This window comes from Streptopelia decaocto (genome assembly GCF_964273445.1).
Source record: "Streptopelia decaocto genome assembly, chromosome: 13".
Classification (NCBI taxonomy): domain Eukaryota; kingdom Metazoa; phylum Chordata; class Aves; order Columbiformes; family Columbidae; genus Streptopelia; species Streptopelia decaocto.
In genome coordinates this window covers 8,410,925-8,436,012 of record NC_138668.1, presented here as the reverse complement: position 1 = coordinate 8,436,012, position 25,088 = coordinate 8,410,925, and the positions used below count along the sequence as shown (strand labels likewise).

Genomic DNA, 25,088 nt, shown 5'->3' with positions numbered 1-25,088 from the left:
TAGGAGAACTTTGAAAGGGCTTCGCTCTTCTTCTCTGTACTGCTTTGCAGAGTGGGGCCTCACTACATGAGATGACTAAACATCTGTTATTGCTCTTTTCTCTCCTCTTTAAGCTCTGAAATCTGCCACAATCGTGGAAGTGAAGAGAGACATCCGCAACAAGAACGGCCGGTTCATTAGGAAGTGCTCAGGAGCTTACAGGAAGAGCCAAGCTTCAGCAGAATCCCCTTCAGAGTCACCCAGGACACTTAACACAGGCCCATTCGAATTCTTAAATTGCCAAGAAGAGTTTCGCTTTAATTTCTTCTAGGAAAGTCTTTCAGACTAGAACTGTTGCTAAGAACTGTGCTGAGTCTCCTATAAACTTAAGAACAGTGGAAAGATGCTGTGCAGTAGAAAATTTTACGCAAGAATCTCTGTGTATTTCCCAAAGAAAGGATCCTCTTTCAAAGTGCCTTATTTAGAGGGTTGAAACAGATCTGCCTACTACACATATGACCCCAAGACTCTGTCTGCATTGTACGACTCTGTAGAAAAGCACCTTTGCAAAAGATCAGCACAGAATCTGGAAGGATCTGCTTTTCTTCCTGTAGAACTGACATTAACCTAAGAATCTGTCTTTTATACTGGGAGATTTTCACATTCTCCTATTGCTCTTAAATAGAGCAGACCTTTTATAGTCATGCATACAGAAGGGAACGGTTTGTCATGGAGATCCAGCTTCTGTGAAGATCTTGCAGTGTAAACGTAATGGATAGTTGAAAACTTCCACTTTGTGAGAGTCTGCAGCTGCTGGTATCTGGAAAGCACTGGGCAGTGTCTGTCATCACTCCCATCGAGAGAGTACGAGTTCAGGCTCGTGGAGGAAAATGAGTGAGAATCATCCTTGCTCAATCATCGCTAATTGACAGGTATTAGACTTAGAAGAGAACTGCGAATGCTGATTTAATCTAGCCCAGGGATGTAAGGACAGTGGTTTCCAGACAGAGAAGGACTTTTGTTCTGGCCAGCTAGGAAGGATCCACAAGCAGTTCTTTAAAAAAGGAATTTTTCTTTATAAGTAGTCTGGTTACAACCACCAGTGACTCAGATTATAAATCAGCTCCGTGCCAAACCTCGGGTGGCGTTGACATGAGCTGTCAGAGCCCAAAGACTCATTTGATTGTATTACATTTTCACTTTTGAATGTGTCTCCAGTGTTAAATTTTCACTTGCTGAATGTGTCTCCAGTGTTCCGATACTGCATCAGCCATCTCCTGCGTTCATGCAGAAAATCTTCCCCACTCAGCCTAAAAAAGCTGCAGGAGCAGAAGTCCTTTAAAGGGAAACATGGTGTCAGGTGTCCCTCGGGTGCAGTGCTTCCCTTCCTTTTTATAGTGCAGTCACTCACCATGCATGAGGAACGAGAAATGGGAGTGTAGGCAGATTCCAGGGTGTGCTGAGAGCAGCTGAGACATGGTAGAAAACATTTGCTGGGAAAGACTTCCAAAAACCTGATGCTGGCTACAAAAAAAAATGCTTTATTACTAAGCTCTGATGCATTCAGTTGCCTCTGTGAGGATATTTCTTTTGTTTTAAATATTTTAAAGAATGCCTGTCTGAGCATAAGGAAAAAATGAACGTGGGTAACATCTGATGAGGAGAAATATGTGGAGAAGACTTTGGGACTTATGGAAATCAGTATGTTAGCAGAATATTGTTTTACTTGCTAGGGAGCACTGCTGTTATTTTCACTGTATGGAACAACACTGTACAGTATTTTTTGGATTTCCAGGGGTTTATATTAAACATACAAAAGCTGTGTCGCTATCAGACTTCTAGTGTTTTCATGCCATTTACTAAGATTAAAGAGCATCTTGTACATGACCTTGGAACTGCAGCTGTTTGCCTTCCTAGCTGGTTATGCAGCATATGTCTGGGACAGAGTTGTTTTTCTCCTTGTCTTGTTTCAGGTACAGCTGGAATTGCTAGAAAGTTATAACGTCCCATGCTGTGGAAGGCTGTAGGAGTATTCTGGGAAGCATTCTTACATAATTGCCTCGTGCTTGTACTATTTGTTAGGCATTCACAATTAGAATAAAGATACCAGTGAGATGGATGATGTGACCTAATCAAGATGGGTTTTTCTCCAAAGAGGGCAGAAAAAAGTGCATCCTGATACATGCATGGCTCCTGTGGGTTTTCAGAGGTCTGTGTAATGCTGACTTGAAAAACCAACCCTTACTGCTTTTGCTGTGCTTCATTATTGAAGGACCGAGATGGCAAATGTTCATCAATATGATAACCTCCTAGCTCTGAGTGTTATGTTTGATTTGGGAACTGGAGTGCGAGACCAGAGTCAGCTGGGTCAGTTGCATGAGTCGGACGTGTGATCTTGGACAAGCCCTTTTGCCTTTCTGTGTCAGCTCTCTGTCTTCAAAGTCAAGGTGATGCCTCCTGCGTTTTTAATAGACGTGCCCCAGTTATTTCATTAATAATTGTGTCTTGAAGAGGCACCTCTGTAGCATTTGGCTTCTGAAATTACAGTAGTCTCTACCTCACTCTTAAGCTTCCAATGTTTGAAGCATCTCTGCTGTGTTATTGTTTGCTTGAAAGCAGACAATGTTACTAGAAGTTATGAAATGCCATCACTGCTCCATCGGTCCGTTCCCCCTTATAGGAGCCACAGTGCAGTCTTAATGACTTTTTTGAAAAAAAAAAAAAAAAGTTTTCCCCTTTTAGCATTTCTTTCTTTAGGATTTCAGTGCTCTTCAGGGTCTCAGTGATGTCTCATTACAGGGGTGTCAGGCTTGGGTCAGGGCTTTGCCCTACTAGTTACTGTAATACGTGTGGCTGGAGGTGTGGTCCGTGCCCTGAGGCATTAATGATGCTACAGCACTGAGGGAGAAAGGCAATATTCTCATCTGCTTGGTGTTCTTTCTTCCAGTGTTCTTGCATTAAGGAAACGTAACTCAGATTTTGTAGAAAATTCAGCTTGGTTCAGACCCGCCTGTCTCTTCCTGCATCCTCAGCTCCGTGCTGTGTATTTGAGATCGGAACAGAAGGGCTGGCTGGATTTCCAGTACTGTCTCTCCTTGGTGACTGCCCACCTAGTGCAGCAGTGCCAGGCCCAGGCTGGTAGGCAGCAAACAAGACCTTCCAGCATGGTTGTGGCCTCAGGAACGGGCTAAAGACCAGGCAAAAAGGGAGTGTGAAGTACAACAGTGCCTCTAGTGCAAAACTTGCTTAATGGCAAGGTCTTGAAAAAGTAGAAGCTGAGGATCAACTTCTGAAGTGAGTAACAGGGATGAAGGAACACTATAGCTTTTCTCAGACTGCTCACTGTAGCAAAGCAGAGGAAATGTCTCACTTTTGGGAACAAAGTGAAGAATTTTAGAGTTGTTTCTGTGGCCGGGTGAGCCCGAGAATGTTTCTCCACAGAGGCAGCAGAAATCTGGGTGTGATCTCTGCTGCTTTTAGGCTTGGCACCCTCATCTGTAAAAAGATCCCCCTAGCAAAGGTTAGGAAATGCAATCCTGTTCCAGACAGACCCTGCCTCCGGAGGGGGCCCTGTCCTGGTGGCTGCTTGTCCCTGCTCACATTTTAGTTGTTAACCTGGGTTCTTCCAATCCCTTCCCTTGGGCTTGGTCAGTGGAAATGTATTTATTGGTCCCTGGGCTGCCCATCTTCTGCTTTGAGTGACCGAGGGGCAGAGTCACCGAGGAGCAGGCTACAAAGGGTCTCCAAGGGATCCCTGCAAAGTTCAGCTGAAATTATCTCCAGAGTCCCAGCAGCCACTTCTCCAAGGACTCCTTCTCCCAAGACCAGCAGAGACAGAAGGAAGCCAACAAACTGGTCCTACTGAATCTGAAACTCAGGTGACTAATCTTCCCTTCTGCAACTTGAATTTTTTTAAGAGTGCTGAGGGTAGACTGCAGACTCAGCATCTAATGACCCCTAAAGGATAAATTATTCTATTATCTTCCTTTGGGGAGGAAAACCCCAATACTAACTTATTTTTCTTTGCATTAGAAAGAAGAATAGCTCACCACTTCAAGCAAGACAACAATTCAAACACTGTAGCAGAAGGAAAGTTATTTGAAGAGTAATAAGCATTGAACCTGCAGTTTCTTAACAAAAAAAGGAGGTCAGATACTGCTATTTTAAGATCATATGGAGCTGTGACAGATGATTTTCTATCTTTCTGCTGAAGTTATTTTACTCTAAGGACGAAGTTGTTTTATTTTCTTCACTTACATTTTTATTGCCGCTCACTGTTTGTGCTGCTTTGGCATTTAGAACCCCAGGAAGGTTTGTAATCCACACTGCTTCAGAAAGTTGAACTTTGACACCAGCTACCACAGCTCTCTGTTACTGGCAACAGCCCTTCCCGTGGATGCCAACAGCTGGGAAGTACTGAGCACCTACTGTATTTGGCCCATCTGTCTCCTTCCCTTTGAGCACACTGACAGGCACCACCAGCTTCTTGGTATCCCACCACCAAGATGGAAGAAGTCTGGGTTGTGTACCTCTGCCTGATCTTGCTTATGGTGGTGCTTTTTCTAATGAAGCACAACCCGCATGTGGAAGAGGCCAAGAAGGAGAGGGAAACCAAAAGCCCCCCTCCATCCTCCTCCTCCTTTTTCTCCAGTAGCGTCGGCAAACAACTGGAGCACACCCAGGAGGAGCTGGAGCACTATCTGGACAGGCTAACCCACGTCTTGTTTGACACAGAAGGCAGGAAAAGGGAAGGCCACCATGATCAGAAGTCCCACCATCACCATCACAGAAGCGCCGATGTGTCTGAAACGAAGGAGCACTCAGGAAAGGAGGGAGCACGCATTCAGCGTCTGTCAAGCTACACGAGGGTTCAGGTATGAAGCTTATAAAGACTTCCAGACTCTGCCAGACTTAGAGCTCCTGGCTGAGATAGTGAGTCCTCTTAAAATGCGTAGTCCATGAACTTGGATGGGGAAGAGGTGGGGGAGATGTCTCACTATTCTGAAGTATTCTGTGTATTTCAACATTAAGCAGTCATTCAGAGACAGCTCTATGTGACCTGAGTTGTGTGTGCGTTACTTGTGTAAGATGTCAGTGTTGGCATTAGCATCTATGCATGTGTGTGTATCTATATGTAAGTTATTCTTTCCTATATTAATAGCAATGGGTATCATTTCTGCAAGAAATGATATGTCTCTCACTTTTCACACATACAGCAGCATTTTGCCAGTTTGCCCAGCTAAGGATCTGGCACTGCAGGCACAGGAGCTCTGCAGGCACCTGTCTGGTGGTGAACATATGGTGTAGAGCCATGGGAAACACTTAGGGAATTTTTCTGCAGTGCACGATGATCATGCGTAGTATACTCTGTAAACATGAAAGTCACCATTGGCAACGTGCGAAATTCTCTTTGCCTTGGCTGAGGCCCTTTTTTAGGAGATGGAACAAGATGCATGCCTTTATATTTTTATCGTTATCCTCATTGCAATACATCAGGTTTTACCCTTGAGGTGACAGAGTTTCATGGCAGCTATGCGAGGCTGTGTTACTTTATGCTAGCAGCTGTTTGTATTCTTCATTCTTGAGACACATACCGTGCAGTGCCAATGCCCCGCTCTGTCACTGAGCACGTTCTAGGTCCAGGTGGGAGCTCCAGTACGAAGCCTTCACCTTAGAGGGGAGAGACAGACTTTGATGTCAATAATTGTGCCCTTACGAAGGATCAAGAGACAGATTTAATGATGAAGGCTCTGCTGTAAACAGCCTTTTCTGTGAGCCAGAGCTTTATAACTTCTTAAGTCTTCAGGAGCTGCCTGAGCTATCTGGGAGAATCAGTACATCCAGTTGGAGGGAGAGGGGCAAATACAGAAAATGTGAGATTGTTGTGCAAAACATGTGGGCAGAAACAGTAGTTCAAGGGGTTGTTTACTCACTGGCATATCTCATTTACTGAAGAAGGTGCTTTTTTATTAGATCTATTACAGATAAAAAAAAACCAGCAACTTTTTTGCCTATGGAAATGTATCATGTCGCAAAATAACACTGGTAGCTTATTCTTCTGCTATGGTTAATGATTACTATGTTTTCAGAATGCACAAGGGGGATAAAAGGTGCTGTGATCACTTTTCATACAGTTTAACATAATGCTAGTTAGCTTCAGTGAACATTCACTTCCTTAGAAAAAGAGAGGACACTTTTTTGTGGATTTGGTGCAACGGGTGATCATTTTTCTGGCAGCTGAAGACTTTAATACAAGCTCCTTTGACATATGGAAGGAATAGTAATCACGCAGAAGCAAAGCAGCAGAAATAATGTTTTGTTGTTCCTCGTTGGTGAGCAGTGAGAAAGAAGTCACCACCTAAACAAACCTAAAAAAGGACTTGTCAATAAGTTGTCCAGCCACTGAAGTGAAATGGGAAACCTCAGCTTTGCTTGGAATAACATTAGTGCCAAAACTGCTGGGGGGGGATGTTTATTGCTCAGGCAAAGGCTGAGCCTTGGGACACTGTCAGGAACTGTTTGAGCGTGGTTACCTGGGTGCATGGCGTGACGGAGCTGCAGTCAGCTCAGAACATGATTTAGGTGCCTTCTGCGAGCGTGAGAACATGTGGGTATGTATGAAGGCTTTTGCATCTCTCCCGGGTCAAGAAACAACATCGACGCTTTTGTTCAGGGAGAGGGAAGCGTCCTCTTCATTCTGAGAATTTTGTCTCTCATTCAGAATGAATGTAGTTGTTGGGAGGTACCAAGTTAGGATCTCTGGAAAATGAAATCCTCAGCATTGTGTGACAGATGTAGGATGGCTTGCAGCAAAAGCATCTTCATTAAGTGTGCTGGTTTTATTCACCAGCCACGTGCAGGATCTCTGCTTGCTTTTCCTACCCAGTTCTGAAGAAACTGCAGCTCTGCTGGCACCACTGGGCAGAGAGGAGTGATCTGAAACCTGTTATGGATGCAGAAAGAGAAAACACCACCAAGCTGGAGCCCTGGGCAGGGTCATTCAGGAGCAATATCTGTAGAAATTCAGAGTAATGTAACTACTGTTGGCAAGAGGCAATACTAGTTGCAGATTTCTTGGGGAGCATTGGACTTACTCAATAGACTTTGGCCACAGCTGGTCAGCTATCAATGTAGACACTTTCAATTACCCTGTTTTCCAGTGGAGGAAGCTGTTTTGTCTTGCAAAAAGATGCTCAGAGGGAGCTATGGGAAAGTCTGTCATTCATTGCACTCATCGAAGCGCTTGCGTAGTAGGGTAGAATCCATATTTTCTTATGAATTTCTATTTGTTGCTACACATGAAATTATGAAATGATCTAAAAATCATTTCTTGATTTCCCCTCATTTCCCACTGACTCCTGTTCTCATGGAAACTGAGCAGTCCACTCGGTACAGCCACAACAGGAGCAAATGAATGGATTCAGAAGTGCAGGAGGGTAAGATGGGTGAAGGCAGTAGGCGTGACAGCAGAAAGGAGATTATTTGAGTAAAATGTACTCAGAGGGTTTCCTGCTTCATTAAGCTTCATCAGAGCAGGGTTATTTTCAGGTTGTTTTCAGGAGCAATGAAAAATTAATGGTGGCAGATGGCAGAGAGGCGTGGGCCTCCCACACACTGGAAAAATAGCTTGCCAGCCAGCCTGTGGTGCATACCATGGGAGGTAGAGCACGTGTGCCTGTTAGGACAAGGCAGAGTTGGGAAGTCTTTAACATAACCGTGGATTTAGAAAACCCACAGTGCCAGCTTTGAGCCACACCATGGGGGAACAGCTAGTGCAGTGGCCCAGCTGCTGCTGGGTTGAGGGTTGTTTGCAGTGCATGCCCCGTGGCAGCAAGAATTCGGGTTCAGAGGGAGGGTGTCGGAGAGGTCTGTCTGTCCTCAGTGGCTGTGAGAGATACCCGCCAGGTAAATTCAAGGTAACTTGCCCAACTCTGACAGACCCGTATGAGCATATCCTGTGTTTGACATGGGTCAGGAGGTTCAGCAAAACCAGTGCTTCTGCTGGAAGCACATTCCATAGCCGGTGACCTTCAGTGCTGCCCTTCACCTGGATACCTTTGAGTCGTACCCATGGAAATTCTTGTAATGACATGTCAGTGCTAATAGAGCCATGACTGACGTGGGCATGGCACAAATAAGCAGGGCTGCAAGGAAGAGTAGTTACTATTCATGCACACAAGGTTGACTTCTGTGGTGTAGTACTGGGTCTCCCCGGTTCTCCCAATCTGGCAAGAGCGGCAAGTTTTCTGCAGTGCAAAATCCTTGAGGATTTGGGGTGGTTTTAAATATGCTACAAGAATCTGCTACTTCAGCCCATCACAGGTCCTGAAAACTACATAGATGGCTACCTGTAATATGATTAAATATCTTTGTGGATCTCATGCTGTGGTGATAGACTCCCTATGTGGCGTTACCTAAGGTAACACTGTCAGGGCGTGTTTCTGTAATCCTCTCCAGACCTGCCATCATGCTACTTCTTAGGTCTGTGTTGCAGCTGTCATTTTCCAAGCACAGAGGTTTGTAGGCAGAAAGGATATCTGTCATTACACCTGTGGAGCTTATGTGCCTAAAAGCTTCTCTGCTTTATTTTTTTTCTCTCCAGCTATATCAGTTGTTCTGACAAAGATAATCTGTCTGCCGCATTTGTGTTTCAGGGTGGATGAGGTTGGAAGGGAGGTCTGGATGTGGGATCGTCCAACCCCAAAGCACCACCAGCTACAGCAGATTGCCCAGGACCACATCCAGTCAGATTTTTAACGTCTCTATCTAGTTACTTGGATGTCCTCTTACACAGTAAAATTTAAGAATTTGTGCAGGAAAAACAAAATGCTGTTTCTTTTGAAGTCTCTACTTCTGTCGAAGTCCTCCATCTCTGTATTGCATGTGGGTATTTCTCAATTTCTTAACTCTCTACCACACAGCGTAACCCCAGAGAAGTCATTTAGGCAGGTATCGGGATGTGTATCTGAAAACCGGTTTCACATTTGTGCTTCAGCCCTGATTTTTCATCAGGTATATTCCAAGCAGCACATGAAACATGCTGAACTTCGAAGTTTCTCTTGTACTGTGAGGAGGCAGTTCTGCCCCGCTTTTCCTTGCTGGTAGGAAGCCTAGGACATTCCAGCAAGAGGAGCAGAGATTCAATAGGTTTCAGGCCTGTCGTCATTAACCAGCATTTATTTACAGGTACAGAATTTCCTTCTCCTTGAATTGCTTTCCTTACCTCAGCAGCCAGTGACAGTTAAGTAACAGTTATATTTGCAGTCTAGCATATTCCAGCAGTTTGTAACGTGGGCCAGCACTCAGCTATGTAGATGTGTGTACGGATCCACCCCGTACATTAGGAGAGAAGGATTGACACAGACTGAAGAGGAGCAGGAGGAGAAGAACATGCATTTAATCATTTGTGCTTTGTTAGACAGCATGTAGGAGTTTTTTTGTGGACTTGATAGAAGAATATTCAGAGAATAAGTGAGTCAGTATTGTCATCCTGTATACATTCCCATTTTTAGGCTTGTTGAATTGATTTCCCATTTCAGTAGTGGATGTAAGATTCAGGATAAAGGAGACAAAAGGAAGGGTATAAGGTGACAAATTAGCAGGAATATTAGAATGGCAAAGGATGGATATTTACCATTCTCCATGGAACTTTGCTCTCAAAAGACTGTCCAGGCTCAGAGTTTTCAACAGATTTACCCCTGGATTTTATTTCACGACATTGTGCAAATAAATTTCAGCCTTTGGGTTATTCATAAGCTGACTGTATTGCATATGTTACACATTTGATATCACCATCGTGCTTTGCGATGAGGCATTTTTAATCATGTGGCGCTTGCTCATAAAGCTGGGTGAGTCAAGATGAAGAAAGAAAAAGAGGACATATCAGCTCAAGAAGGTAGTTCATTCTTTGGGGAAAAGAGTAGAAAGTGTTCACATTCTTTTGGGGAAAAGTATTGAACAAGAGTTCACTGGAAGAGTCTTGCCAGCTTCCAGTGTTTCCTTTCCCAGCCGTTCAAATGAGACAGTGTTGGTGAGAGAGGCGCCACATCGGCAATGGAGCTGGCGCTGAGCTTTAGTCTGAAGTTTTGCCACCTGCTTACTGCAGCCGTTGTCACTGCAGCCGTTGTCACTGCAGCCGTTGTCACTACCTATTGGCTCTCTCGTGGTTAGGAAGGTTATAGCTGAAGCATCTGTGCTGTATCTGCCATGTCAGTTCTGGGGATTATTTCAGTGCTTCTGTCTTTGGTTGTTAAGCAGTACTTTGTTTGTAGTGGGCTCTACACACCTCCAGAAGGCACAGTCAAGATAAGACATGGCAGCAGCAGCAGCAGAAAATGACTGTAAACAAGCAAGCAACCTCTTAATATAACCAAAACCAGCATGGTTTCATCCTCACAGCTCACCGTGCCTGCCAGTTCTGCCACACTTGTTCTCACGTCAGCATATCAGTTTGTCCTCCAAGCTCTGCTCTGCAGTGGCGGTGTCCCAGCCTTTGATAAATGGGAAACTGTTTGGCTGAGAGGAATTTTTGATCACTATGTTCTCTGTACTCTGCTCAGAGTGTCACCGGATCTGGAGCTGTGTCCCTGCCAATCTCCTAAGGTGAGCAGTAGTGACCTCAGGGGTATTCTCACCATCTCACTGCAGACGTTTAACTTAGGTGCCCAGGGAGAGAGGTGTGATTTGGAGCATTGATGGTAGGAACAAAAATAAAATGCCTAAAATAATCTAAATTAATGGTATGATACAGCACCTCCCTTCCGTGAGCTTGGCCCCAGCCTGCACCACTCTGCCAAGCCATGAAATTGCCACTGAAAAAGAGTTGGGAGTGCAGACTTGCAGCTCAGGGATGACAAAGTCTTCAACAGTGTAATGCCTGCGAGTGCTTTTAAGAGGCTGAGCCTAAACTTTTAACTTGAGACATGTATGGGAAGAGAATTCCTATGCCCAAACTTAGGCAGTTAAAAGTTAGATGTCTAAACCCTGAGCTAATTAACTGTGGCTCCATCTGCGGTCAGGAGAGAGAAACAGGCGTCCTCAGAGGCTGACTCATTTTGCGCATCACCATCTCCATTTAGATGGATTGCCCAAGCTGAGCAATGAGTCCTGTCCCCCCTTAAGGCCCAGCATAGTGTGGTTCGGAGAGATCTGAGCTGCTGGTGGAAACAGGTGGTGTGGCTCTGTTGGAATGGTGCTCTGCTCACGATAGTTAGCTCAGCATTTTCCTTAGCAATTATTTTAAATTGCTAGATTTTAGGTTGCTCAGCAATTTGCAGGTCACCGTTTTAGAATTTCTTTTGCTTATTTCCTAGGCTCCACAGACTCTCATGAAAGGAGCAAAAATGCCCGATGTATCTGCCATAGTTGGTATGACCCACAGGCCATACCAAAGAAGTAGGAGTCCTTCCATTAAGCTCAGGGTCTTGCATCTGATTTTCCAGTGGCCTCCGAGACATCTTTTTTTATCCAGTCCAGTTGTTAGTAAACATGTGTTTTTATCTGTTTGGCACCTGCCAGAATCTTGGCACAAGCTGTGAGGTGAGCTGTTGCTGTCCCTGCCGTGCCGCTTTCAGAGGCACACAAAGGATTTTACTCTCTAACGCTGTTGATCTTTGTGCTTTTAAGCAAATACCAAATTCCATTTGATTTCAGGAAGCATGAATCTGAATTTCAAATGTGTCATGGGGAAAGCCAGACAAAGACAAAATGGTAAAGCCTGTAAATCCTGAAGGACAGAGAAGGTGAGATGGGAATGACTGTGCACCAGCTCTCTTTCCCTGCAAAAATGGGGATTAGGCAACAAAACTGCCAAGCAGCAGATTTAAAGCAGAGCAACACTCACAAACCCCATAGTTTATCTGTGAATTTTTGCCAAAGAATGACCTGGAAACAAAACGTATTAATTGCTTTCCAAAGGTTTAAATGCATTCATAGAAGTCGGGGCCATGACACTTCAGTCCCTGAAACCAAAAGGACAGTTAATTGTCCTGCATGTTCTGAGTTAAAAAAAAGCATAAAACACACAAAAAAATTGTTACTTTGTGTGTGTCACATCTAGGATTTGGACTGAAAAAGACTTTTTGGTGTCCCCTTGGAAACTGGGGTAGTTGAAAAGTAGACTATTCGATAGGCTGAATGGAGGCAGGACGTGGCAGGTGTGCTCAATATTTAGCCTTTGGACTCCTGCCCAAAAGGGAAGATTTTCCTGAGCCTTAGCTAACATATAAGGTGAACTCACAGATAAACCAAGAGAGCCACTTGTTTCATCTTGCCACTTCTGACAAACCAGGTTTCAAGATCTTCTGGCTACCAGAAGGCAATCCAACATGGTTGCTAGCTATCCAAACCTCAGCAATGAGCGATGATACCAGCATTCAGAGTGACATATTTCCCTCTGATCATGTATCTGTCTTCAGGTCTGACACAACTGAAGGGCTTTGTGAAAAGTGCTGGTGCATGACAGAGGGGCTCTTAAAGAGCAGCTGGGCCTACAGCAAGATGTGGAGCCAAGCTGGGTTAGACCCTCTGAGGAACCATTATAAGCCTAAAGGTCATGTCCTAGACATGGTAATGACTCTTCTCCTAAGTTACAAATGACAGGACGAGAGGAAACGCCCTCAAGTGCCAGGGGAGGCTGAGGCTGGATCTTGGGAACAATTTCTTCCCCAAAGGGCTGTCAGGCATTGGAACAGGATGCCCAGGGCAGTGGTGGAGTCACCATCCCTGGAGGGGTTGAACAGACACGGCAATGAGGTTCTTATGGACATGGTTTAATGCCAGAGTTAGGTCATGGTTGGACTCAATGGTCTTGAAGGGTCTCTTCCAACTAAAATGATTCTGGGACTCTGTGACTCCCTTCTTCCAGTGGGCCAAAGACACTCTTTCTTGAGACTGATGAGGTGGGACTGACCTTTTAGGATTTGGGAGCTGATGGTATAGTAATAATATTTAATGTTTAGCTCTTTTTAGATTCCTGGTCTTTGAGTAGAAGGACAGTGTTATAGTCAGGGCTTAGCAGTTCTGGGTTCTGTTCCCCACTGCAGCTTGGGTAAGTCTTCATTTGAGTGGGCTTTACTTTGCAGAGCACTTGGAGGCAGCCCTCAGGATCAAAGAGAACAGTATATTCTCTTTTCAGATAAACACTTGAAGGGTCATTTGGTCACGGGCAAGCATATGCACACAGGTTGCTCATGGGCCATTTACAAAGCGTATGACATGTTGGGGAGTACGTTGTGCTCCTGGGAGACACAACCTTAGCCTGCCTTCTGGAAATGAAGCAAGTTTTCCTCTAGTAAGAAAGCCTGAAGGAAAGGGTAGTGTGAGGCTACAACAGGAGAAAGAATAAAGGCTCATCTGTGCCTTTTAGCTCTTCAAACATCAGATGATGAAGTTGAACGGCCAGGACTTAATGAAAGCTCACGTGCAGAGGCAAAGATGAGAGTTGCTGATTAATAAGCTGAAGTTGCGAAGGAAGTCTAAGGTGACTAGGACAGAAAGAAAATGGTATAAATTCTTTCTAAGAAAATACAGAGTATGCCATAGCACATCAAGTTGATAAAGGTGATGTAGACATCCAAGAGATGATGCCTTGGCAGAGACATCAAGATAAAACATCAATGTATAGGTAATAGGTGGAAATCAAAATACACTCAGAACAGCTTAGAGGCAATTCAAGAGTAGAGAAGGTGATTGCTGGCACTGCAGCTTCCAGCAGGAACTAGGAGAAAATAATTGAAGGCAATGTGAGTATAGAGAGGGCTAGAGGACCGTGAGGAATAGAATTGGGTAGTAAACTGGAAAAGCAGATGAATATGAAATGTGAACAAGACTGTGCCTGAGGAACAAAGGAAGGAGAGGTATTTTGGGACAGCAAGCCAGGTAGGACTAGAGTCTTTAGACCAGACTTCATGGACTGGCAGACTATCAATACTTCCATCAAGGATGGAAAGGAGGAGTTGTAAGATGAATTTGAGGAGTCATGGGACAGCAGGCATGGAGGGAGGAGGTCAGGAGTAGCTAATTGAACTCCCACAGGCTGAACAAAAGGGTTGAAGGCCATCTCTGTACAGGACAACTTGGACAGGGAGCTGTTAAATCCAGAGAACTTGCTGGGTGGAGAGAGTTGGGCAAGCCCAGAGTGGTGACAGGGGAATAGTGAGAAGTTCTAAGTAATTTTTGCTTTGCAATTGGGTATCCTTGGCTCAATTGACTGGTAGAGAGTGAAGATGGATTAAGTTGATCTCTTGTACTAAGTCTGAGGAAGAATGGAGCAAAACCACCACTTGTGCTTGGCTGTGTCCAGGGGCAGTGGTGCAGCCAGGGGTGCCAATTCCTGGTAGATGCTCTTTTGGATTTAGGAAGCACAAGTTCTTGGGAGCTCATGTAGCTATAGTGATATTACACCTAGTTTGTTATACCCTGCCGAGTGCAAGGGAAGTGTTAATCCTGTGTATACTTGCCTGGCAGCGGATGCTGCTGTGGTTCTCCTGTAAATTGTTCGCACCCGGGGGAACTGGCTGTGTTGAGTTCAACACCACCAGCGTGTCAGACCCTCTGTTCTGCTCCTCCTGACTGCTCTGCTTCAACGTCTGCTCTCAAGCAGCGGGCTTCCCCGCTGAATGGTGTTTCCGGAAAACCCACAGCTCTTGTTTGGAAAAACCTGTCTGTTGTTTGAGACCTGTCTTTGTCCAAGCGTTGCCCTCGCCTGCTGCTGCTGCCTGCTCTCTCCAAATGGCGTTCGTGGGGCACACCGCCTTGAGCAGGAGCCAGGGCCCCTGGACTCCTGCTCCCCAGGGCAGGTTGCTGCAGAATATGGCCTGGCTGACCTGGGCAGGGTTGAATTACAGTCAGGCCCCCACAGGAATGCAGAACTGTGCCAGTGTGACCTGTTCAGATATCTCAACCCAGAGCAAGAGCCCTTGGCAGTCTGTAAACCAGAGAGGTCAAGTTAATGTCACAGTGCACCTTTGCCAGAATGAAGACTTCTGAAAGTGTGGTCACGGGAGCTAACTGGACATATTTTTCTCATGTGTTCTGTATTTTTCCATTTCTTTGTTTGGTTGCTCCCTCTCAACCGATCAGTGCCGTCCTGCTGGAAGAACATCAGGTTTTGGATGTTGGAAGGCAGTAGTGAAGCCCAGATGAGCCAGCCTTTCCACTGGGTAGCTCAGGTGGTCTCTTCGGGTTGTTTAAGGCCCTTGGATGGGTGACGAAGTTCAAAGACACCTCTGGAGGGCAGGCAGGACGCAGCAAAGAGCCCACATGGCAGATCTGCAGTAAGCCTTGCCTTCAGGAGGGTCTGCACGTTCAACAGGAGCTTTTTCAGCTCAAAGGTCAGGTCCCGTTCAGCTGCTCAGGCTTGCCACTCAAGTAAGAAACACGAATCCTTGCACTGGCTCTTGTACAAGGAAACCTAGTAAAGCCAGAGCTGTGCTTGTAGACAAAAGAAGCAGATTAACAGGAGCTCCTTTGAGCTCAGAGAGGTTCATTTCACAGGCATACAAGGAATTGACCCCGAAGGATTCCTGCTCGCAGAAAAGCCCTGTCTATGAGCTGACCCAAAATGCAAACCAGCTGTTAGCAGCATCAGCACCCAGGCAGCTGGACAGTATAATCCATAGGCTGGGAAAACAATCTAAACCAACCTTAACATTAACTACTAGTGTGAGAGCTCAGAAGTCACTTGTGTCCCGGGTTTCTGGTTCGTAGCTCTGGTGCGCAGTTGTGCTGAAGGGTTGCAGGACACCGCACAGCTGGTGCTGATTGCAGTCACTGAGAATGAGCAAAGCCACAGGAGTTGGCTGGTGTCAGCCAGCAGCCCTGCAAGATGACTCCCACCGCTTGGATCTCTTGCTCCAACATAGCTCTCCTCCTTAAGCCATATTAATTTACAAGTTTACAGCACAAGCAGGGTGGGTACAGAAAATGCAAGAGATGGTGAAAAGCCCAGAAGAGGCTTTGTGATTGATTAAATTATGATTTCTGCACTGCTTTCAGCTTCTTTCTATCCAAAGCATGAGACTTTCTGAGCTGGGTCCTGTGGGGAGCAGGAGGACAGCGGACAGGCCAAGCTGGTGAGAGAGGAGTCACAGTGAGAAGATACCGACAGCAGAGGGCACAAAAGATAAGGGCAGCGTATGCTCGATGCGTGCATGGGACCAACAGCGATAGCTTGCGCTTAAATCAAATCAGAGGCTTTTTACTTTCTCATTATGACCATAACAAAGGGGTTCTTTATTCTGATTTTTTAAAGCTGCTTCTTATTTTTATTTCCCTTTATTTTTTTTCTTAATATTTAAAATCAGATGCCACTTCTTGGTCTCTGGTGTGCATTCCTTTGTTATCCCAAATAACAAAGCACCAAATACTCCAGCACCTGTGGGGTCATGTAGTCAGTGTTTCCACTGATTAAACTCTGTGAACCCCTAAGAAAGTTAATAAAATAATTTCCCCCAATTTCCTTTCCTAACTCATCTTTTTCTATATATGCTATGATTGCTGAGTTGAATACATTAGAAAATGACATCTGATGTTTTGAGGTATTTGCATTCTTCATTCAGCTGGAATTAGGAAAGCCTCATCTGGCATTACAGGTCTGAGTGAGCAGAGTGAGCGGGTTCCCAGATCCGTTCTTTCGGTGCAGGAGGGTGAGATCCAGCTCCTGGAGACCCAAAGGTGTCTGTGGGCAGCTCTGATGGGGCACAGCAAGTGTTTAATGGGTCTGCAGTGCCAATGGCTGGCTGTCGTTAGGGTTTAAACCTTTTGTGTACACAAATCTCTAATATTTGCTTACTCTAAAGTTATCACTAGTAATAACTTTAAGTATCTGTTTGCAGGTTTGGGGGCAGCTTTGGTGTCGTCGTTTCTCTGTGTGCATGTCAGTCGTGTTAGCAGTGTTCTTCAGAAGGCTGAACAGTGGCTGTTCTTGCCCTTTTTCCCAAACCGGAGCAAACCGTGCCGATTTGCAGTTAGCTGAATGTTGCTTTTTTAAGGAAAAATTTAAAAAGCCTGAGGAGAAGGACTCAGCCCTTGAGATGGTTGCACAGCAGCACAACTGCAGGACGTGCCCTGGCTGGGATGGACGGCCCTGTGCTGGGTGGAGCGGCTGGAGGCAGCAGGTGCTGGTGTTGAGAGCAGGAGGGCAGCAGTTCTGTCCCTGTGGTGCTTGTGGTGTTAATCACAGAGATGACCAGGAAAGCCCCAGCACTTCCTATTCTTCTCTCCGAGCAAAAGGGCGGGTCAAGGGGGCACCCACCTGAGGTTGTTATTCTTCTGTTTGTTTGTTTTGTTTTGTTTCTGAACAGGAGAAAACCACTCCTCCTGGAAGCACTGAGAATATTGTGGAAGAGATTGGTGAGTTGGGCCAAACTGTGAGATTATGGCTAGAGAAATCTCCTTCTCCTGTGCAGGCATTTGCTTTTGCAACTTTGACCAGGAGTGGCAGGGAAAACGTTCCTGGCTTTGCAATCTCATGCATGAATATCTGTACACCCAGCCAAATATTCAGGTTCCTTATTAGTTGGCACCCAGAGTCAGGCATTGGTTTCATGAGAGTATATGCCCAGAGACTGTTCTCCTGAACACTGTGGCTATGCCTACAGAGCCCTGAAAACAGGGTTGATAAGCAGAACATGCCCCCAGTGGCCCAGCAGATAATCCTGGGGCAGAGCAGCTCTGCGGGTGCTCTGGAGGACACTCTCTGGCTGGACATGAGGTCTCATACAAAAGGAAAAGAGCGTGGTCCTCACCCTGACCCACCAGCACCAGGGAGCTCTAAGGCAGCAGATGGGGGAGAGGGTCTGGGTCTTACCTTCCCTTTCCCACATCGGTCTCCTCCAGGCAGCTCAATGGCACTCGATGCCTTGGGGAGCCTGGCACTGGGCCTTCCCTAAGCTCGTCCCTCTCAGCCTGTTTTGCAAATATGTCATTGACTCCAAAACCAGATTTTATATTCTCCCCTTACAAACTGACCCTTCCTTCGCAGGAAACCCAGTGGTTGAGCCAGTGGACAGAGCTGGTCGAATAATTGAGGGTTTGCCAGGACAAGAGGGGCTTGTGCCCATCCCAGCCCTTTTGCAATCAGCAGCTTTCAAAACTGTCCTCCAGAAAATGGTGCTGGCAATTTCTCTTGGTAGCAACTTTTGGAAACTTTTGATGGTTATTGCTTCTATCCACAATGATAACAAGCATTTTTAACTGAAAAAGAACTAATTAAATCCATGCTTTGTCTTACAAGAAATCTGTTGCCAAAATTTTGTTTGACCAGCTCTGCAGCCATTTAGTATTGTGTGTGTTGAAGGGAAGGAAACTCTCCTAGTTTTAGTTTCCTCTGTTTTATCATTCAGGTAAAGCTGTTTCACCCGTTTCCTCATTCTTCAGTCCCTGCAGATTTATGTTTGGAAACCACAGCTTATTTATATACCTCCTTATTATGCTAAATGCACACACACAGATTTAACATAATAAGTATGTATACCAGTTCACAATGGACCATGAGACACAAATAGCACAAGCCCAGAGTTTCAGCTGCACCAGCTGGCAAGAAGGAGACTAAACAGCAACAAGCTGATGGTGATTCTCCAAGTGGGGAGTGATTTTTGGCTTGGCAGCTGGCTTTGTGCTCTTCTGAGCTGTCTGAACCTATGTGAGAAATGCAGCAGGGGAAGTGCTTCCTAGGAAAGCAGCACACGTGGCTTCAGGTAATGAAAGAGGATGCGCTGCCTTCATATGGTGTAAGACTAGTTCTTGTTGGCCAGTGTGGAGGAGAGGGAGGCCACAATGATGTCCATGAAGTCATTTGGGGACCGTTGTTTCTGTGTGCACACAAGGGCTGTGTTTGTGCTGGAAGCCAGTGACCGCCTTGTACTGGTTGTATGGAACCAGGTACGACCCCCAGTTGAGAGGTCCCTCCTGAGTCTTGGGGAACGCAAAACCAATGGTCTTCTGTGCTGTGCAGCAATTGTCATCTGTGGTCAGTGTGCTGGGTTTCCAAACATGCCACCCAAAAAGGGCACCAAATTAAAAAAGTTTAATTGGGCTTGGGAGGATAAAGGCATTTCAACTGATGAAAGAAAAAGGGCTGCAGTACAGGTTTTCTGAGCCATTATAGCAGATCCAGCACCCAGGAGTGCTATTCCTGACCTCCCACGGTGCTTGATCCCCACCGGCAGCTATTACCAGGCAGTCTCCTGCAGGGCTTGCTGACAAGTGCAAGGAGCTTATCAACAGAGGTCTATCTTTCTTTGTCCTGCTTCCAGAGCAAGCGGTTCAGGAGACGGTAGACACAGATCTGTCTGTGAGAAGAAGACAGCACCCGACTGCTTCCAGGAGATACCGTGAGGGTTACCGGTAAAGACAGTTCTCCACGGACATCTTGTTTTGTCTGTAGCGCTCCTTGCCTCCTTCTTCCTTTCTTTTCTTGCTCTTCTGGACCCTGTTTCTGCTAAGCTCAGCCGTGTCCTTACTGAATTGGGGTGAAATGACGACTGTCGGTTTTGGTGGCTCCCTGTCAGAGGCGTGTGGTGGCCCTGAGGCAGGAGCAGCCACAGGAGTAGGCTGGGGATGAGTGAATTTATGAAGATGGGGGATGTGGAGGAGCACAGGATGGACCTGGGATACTTTCCCCTGTTAAAGTGGGGCAGGAGTTCTGTCCATGTGGGAGGAGAAGAGCTGAGAAAGAGGTAGCATAATTTTCTTCCCTGGTGTAGGCCAGTGAAGAAGGTGTCTCATGAGTGGCCTGAATTGGCTGACACGTCAATGAAGACCCTACTTGGTTTCCATCATTCACCTGCTGTGTGTGAATGTCTGGGGGATGGGACAGTACCTTGTCTTGGGACCTCCGTGGAAATGGAGCGGCCTTTCCCGGTGCATTGTCTCTGGGTGGCAGCTGAGCCCTTGATGGAGCCTGAGTCTGGCCACCAACCTGAAAGGCTGCAGTGGCCGGGCCAAGTAAGACCCTGGAAGCGACACTGCAGCTTGGTCTTGCGTTGTCTGAGCTGTCCTCAGTCGCTGTGCAGGGACTACATACACCTTTGAGGCAAAGAGGGAGGGTTTCATTTCAGTTGCTGAGCCCCTTCACTGCAGGCTCAGAGACCACAAAACGAGCCACGCTGAGGGACAGGGGCTGAACAGCCACATCACAGCAGGCTCCGTACATCTCCAACTTTACTACAGCCTAAGTGACAGGAAAGGGAAAAATGGCACCTACAGAAACTCAGTGTGGGCTCCTACCGCCAGGCAGCTGCTGTCCAGCACTGCGGGAAAAGAGCAAGGGGGTTATAGGGTTTGTGCAAAAGAAAGGAAATTTAAAAAAATAAAGTGTTGCTTGTTTTCTGCATTGTTCAGCCATTGAAAAGCACCTGCTTGGGATTTTATTTCTTTCCCATTTCAACGGTCAATGCTTACACGGTCTGAGAGTGGTCCTGTAATCCATGGCTTGTGGGAGCTTGGGTTTGCATTTTGTAGTAGTGCTCTTTGTCCAGCATAATGCAGACTGTATAGAGGAATGTATGTGCCTATTTAGATGTGTCTGTGTGTATTTATCTAGAACATCCTCTGCCCATTTCCACCTTCTTCAGCACACATTTAACATTTGTGCTAGTTTCATTAAATTAAGCATGGTTGAAGATAGTTTATGTATGCACACTTATTGTTAGGTATCCCCTATAGGGATATTTGTGATGCATTAGCTATATGGAATATATTAGGTCATATAGAGCATATATTGTGTGTGTGGTATGTATATGTAATGACATATGGTTTAACCTTGCTTTTGCTCTGCAAGGTAGGTCATGCCAAATGCTTTGTCACAGCAATTTAGAGCTGACCCGGGATCCCTGAGCATCAGGTTATGTTGACAGCTGAAATAACCTTCCTCAGACATGCAAAGTATCTGCCAGTTTATAATTAGAGCCCTTTCCTCAGCAGCTGCACCAGTACTGAGTCAGTTCAGAGGAAGATGGGGAGCAGGGAACTGGGATGTTCATGGCTCATAAGTGTGAGCACACTGGTTAGTTGTGTCAGCCACCATCCACCACGGCAAGGCGGCTTGGTGGCACCTGCTTCCCCAGAGTGTTGCTGCTGGCAAAGCCAAGTCCTGGTCACAGGGCTGGGTCTCCACAGGGAGCAAGGCCTGTCCTTCCACTCCATGTGGAGATGCCCAGCCGATGTCCAGGAGCAGGCAGATGTGCAGGCAGCTTCCCCTTTTTGCCTTTAGCACATAGTAGAGAAGAGTAGTAATTCAGAGAGTCAATCTCCCAGGAGCTGATGAGGAGGGAAGATGATGTCCTTGTCTGTCAGGGTTGCATGTAGCTGAAAGCAAAAACATCTCGTGCTTCCCAGCGTCAAGGGTTACGTGCATGTTTTGACCTTCTTTGAAGTTGATACAAAAGTTCAAGCCTTCCCTGGACATACAGTCTCAGCTTTTCATAGCTGGGATGCTCCTCAAGAGTGGACTCCAGGCCCCTGCATGCTGGAAGGCCCTTTGACAACCTGATCTGCTGCGACTGCTGGTTTGCTCGTGTTTATCTGTCACAGCTCATTCTGGTGTAAAGTCCAGCTTGGGGCACTGAAGGCATTTGTGCTTTGCACCAGTGCAATGAAGATGAGCATTTGGGCCAGAGCCATAAGTGTGCAAAGAGCTCTGCAACGGGGTTGTCCAAAAGCTGCTTTGCTCTCCCCAGTGACCTTGGTTTGAACTGCCACGTCCTCAGCCCGTGAGCAGCATCAGCAGGTCCCACCTGCAAGCGCTGTGCTGAGGACTGCTGCTCTACCTTGGTGAAAGTGTCCATCCTGCGAAGGGTGACACCCATGTTTTGTTTCTCCTCTTGCTTCAAGATGTGGTTGTTGTCCCTGCCACTGACTGCCTGCATGTTTTGGTTTTGTTCTTTTCTTGCAGGCCTGAAACATCTGTTCAGCCTGAGACCGATACTACCTAGAGCAGTAGCTGGTAAGTGCCCACATCATTCGCTACCCATTTTATATATCTCCATCAGGCCACAGCATGTGACACCTGCCTGTGGGCGGTACATGCAGCTGTCCTGTCTATCCCCCATGTCCATGGATCAAGAAACTGTAGGGCGTGAGGGCTGGGCTGATGCCCTGAACCTCAAGTTGTGCTTTGTGTGGCTTGTCCCTTCTTGGACGCTGCCAGAGAGGATGGACGTTGAACCCCTCTGCCTGCATTGCCCTACCACCACAGTGTTTCTGCCTCAGCCTTGTGTTTCTGTGGTTTCCCTGGGTAACAGTCTCCAGTTTGAGACTCTCTTGGTGCTGCCAAGACACAGCCTGGACCTGTGTAAGAAATGCAGAGCTGTTGCTGGACGCAGGGCTTCCCAGAGCCACTTGAACCAGCAATCGAGAAATGGTCTTTGCCACGGTTATTGTCATCTGCCTTGAAGTGAAGCTGGCCCTGAGTAGACACTTGCCTTCCTACCAGGGCATGGCCCGTCAGTGCTCACTCCTGCTCCTCCTTCCAGAGTCTCTATCTACATCCCACTCCTGTGATCTTCATCCAGGTCTCATTCCCTTTTCCTTTCTGTTCCCCAACAGCTCCAGCTTCCACGGCGTGTGGTGGCAGCTTGCAGAACTAGTGGCATTGCAGCCTTCCCAGAGGAGACCTGGCGTGAACCAAGGGGTTTGGTGGGGTGGGGTGGGATCGGGGCATCTTTAGGGGAATACCTGGGTGAGGGAAGAAGGAACACTTGATGTTGCAGCTCTGTTGCAGCTAAGGCAAAAAGGCAAAAAGCTTTCCCTGTGTTGAGGCCAGGTCAGATACATTTGCTGTTTCTTGAGATTAAACATCCCATCTTGTTTGTACAGCTGCAGTCTTGATCTAACCAGACATTGACTGGCTGGAGACAGGCGGCTCCACAGCAAGCCCTTCCTTGCTCCTCTCAGCAGCCATAGCTTCCCATCCAGCTGGTGGCCCTGGTCAGCACCACACGGCACTGAGAGAAAAGGCAATGCCTAAAAAGAGAAGGCAGCATCTCAAGAAACACCAAACAGTCTGGCCTGGCCAGCCTCTTTGAGCACATCAGCGCAGTAGTTGCCTGTCTCAGGCCACGCAGAATCCAAAGCTACCCCATGACCTGAGGACTGCTGGCATGTAGAGCTGGTGACTGCCTGGTTTGAGCCTTCTGGCTAAGGGGAGATGGGGTTTGTACAAACATTGGTGGAACCAGGGGGCTGGATGTGCTTCCCACTGTCAGGGTCCAGCCCAAAGCTGTCACCCGCAGCTTCAACTCATGTCTGTGACCTGAGAGCGAAGCCAGAGAGTGCTGGGGCTGGGCACTGGCACACATCCTTCTTCAGAGCTTTTTTTCCCTGTCCAATGGCTTTTTGAAGCCTTTTCCCACATGGCAGTGCTTGGAAATCAGTGGAGTTGGATGTGACTGGTGACACCAGGGGGACAGTGGGCAGGGGCTCAGTGGGAGAGAAGAGCCAATACAGCTGGTAGAAATGCTTTCGGCTGCTGATCTATGCCATCTAACCTGCTAAACCCCATCCAGTGGCTTTTTCAGTCCCTTTTTTTTGGCTGTCCCCAAAGCACTCCCACTTCTTCAGCCTGCATCTGCAGTATTGGATGTCCTCAGTTTTTTTGCCTGACAGAGGAGGGTGGGGAGGCTGGTACGGTGATGCTCTTCCAAGACAGACTTGGAGGCAGTAGACTCTGCTTTGACCCTTAGATCTCCTTGGCTTTTCTGGGCTGAGTTGCAAGTCCTGTGGGGAGTCTTACCCTTAGCAGAGGTGGGTGGGAGGTGAGAAACACCCCCCACAGCTGGGCTGGGATGCTCTGCCAGTTAAATATCCCTTCTGCTCCTAAAGGAGCATTTTGCAACTGCTCTACAACCACTGTCCTTTCACTGGGACACGTGCCAGTGAGACCCCATGGGAAGCACAGCACCAATGAATGTAGTCTGCCAAGAAATGAAAAACAAAACAACTCACAGCAGATCTCTCAATTCATTATGGTTATAAGCAGCAACTGGGGAAGGAAGAAAGTTGAAGTGGATAAATAGTGAGGATTTCCTCAGGATTCCATCTAGAGTGGATGCAGGTGAGCAGCATAAAGATGCTGAAAATAGCCTCCAGGAAGACAATAACAACTCACCCTCGAGAGGTGCCTGGACGGAAGCTCTTGTAGCAGGGATGGGGTCAGGAGGAAGGACAGGTGAGGGCCACACTCTCACCTGGGGCAGCAGGTCCCCTGGAGGGATGGCATCCCCCAGAACCAGGCTGATCATCTTGGGAGCATCACCTGGGTCCCACGGGACAGGATCGGTCACACTTTTTTATTTATTTTATTCTCTCATCCCAGCGCCAGTGGCTGTCAGAGTCACCCTATGCTTGGTGCTGTCCTTCCAAGCAGGATGGCCGTGGTGTTCAAAGTCACCCACCAGCCCTTTGCAGAGGGAACGGGGACAGGGTGAGGCTGCAGCTCACCTCGCTCTGCCCCTGCGGCCACCAGGCCCTGACATCTGATCCCGGGGGTGGGGAGCATCTCCCAGCTGGGTGCTCACATCTTGCCCTCCTCCACGGGTACCTCCCCTGTCACCCAGCAGTAAATGCCTCATGTCTTCAACCTGCAAGGGACAAGTTGGCAGCTCCAAAAGCACTTTGATATAAGCAGCGAGGAAGTCTCCAGTTCGGGAGGGCAGCGTGTGTTAGACTTGCTTTGCGGCAGCAGTCTTAGAGGCAGCGCTCGCTAGTTCAGAGGTATCACTGCAACGTAGAGTAGCGATAAAAATTGGAAAGTCCTGTTACCTGCAGGGTGAGAGCTCAGAAATGTCTCTGTCATGACAGCAGAGCAGATGTTTGGGGAGTGCTGCTCCCTGTGCAGGCTTGGACCGTGCTGGGTCCTTTGCCCACACCGCTGGCAGACGTCGGTGCCCACACAGACACGTGCCGGTGATTGCTGCGGGTGCTGCCCGGCAGGCAGTGTGGGCTGAGAGGGTTGGTACAGCCCCGCTCTGCGAGGCCGAGCAATGCTCCTGGGATGCCAGGAGAGCTGCTGAGGCAGCAGCAGGTGTGTGCGTCTGCGTGTGCAGCGGAGTCAGCTTGTTCCTTGTACAAACCTTTCTGAACAAAACCAATAAACACTGAGCTCTCTA

At 47.1% G+C, this 25,088-nt stretch overlaps 2 protein-coding genes across 3 annotated transcripts in view; both read left to right on the top strand.

The window, feature by feature from the left end:
- The window catches only part of LOC309445554 (UPF0488 protein C8orf33 homolog), an 8,598-nt gene extending 4,741 nt beyond the window's left edge, over positions 1-3,857 (top strand). The window contains exon 6 of the mRNA XM_082064483.1: positions 114-3,857. Within this exon, the coding sequence (XP_081920609.1) occupies positions 114-310 (197 nt within the window). The 3' untranslated portion in view covers positions 311-3,857. The remainder of the gene's footprint in view (positions 1-113) is intronic.
- Positions 3,696-25,088, top strand: LOC309445555 (uncharacterized protein). Of its 2 annotated transcripts, XM_082064484.1 has the most exons (6): positions 3,697-3,857; positions 4,012-4,853; positions 17,283-17,331; positions 19,236-19,326; positions 21,875-21,925; positions 22,528-25,088. In XM_082064484.1, exons 2-5 carry the CDS (start codon positions 4,485-4,487, stop codon positions 21,912-21,914), a joined length of 549 nt encoding a protein of 182 aa, XP_081920610.1. In that variant the 5' UTR covers positions 3,697-3,857; positions 4,012-4,484; the 3' UTR covers positions 21,915-21,925; positions 22,528-25,088. The 2 variants fall into 2 exon arrangements, with proteins under 2 accessions (XP_081920611.1, XP_081920610.1); XM_082064485.1 differs by lacking the exon at positions 19,236-19,326 and having other exon boundaries at positions 3,696-3,857.

Coding starts and splice junctions, on each gene's coding strand:
- LOC309445555 (XM_082064484.1), top strand. CDS start 4,485: ATGGAAGAAGTCTGGGTTGTGTACCTCTGCCTGATCTTGCTTATGGTG. Junction 4,854..17,282: donor CAAGCTACACGAGGGTTCAG/GTATGAAGCTTA, acceptor GTTTCTGAACAG/GAGAAAACCACTCCTCCTGG. Junction 17,332..19,235: donor GAATATTGTGGAAGAGATTG/GTGAGTTGGGCC, acceptor TCCTGCTTCCAG/AGCAAGCGGTTCAGGAGACG.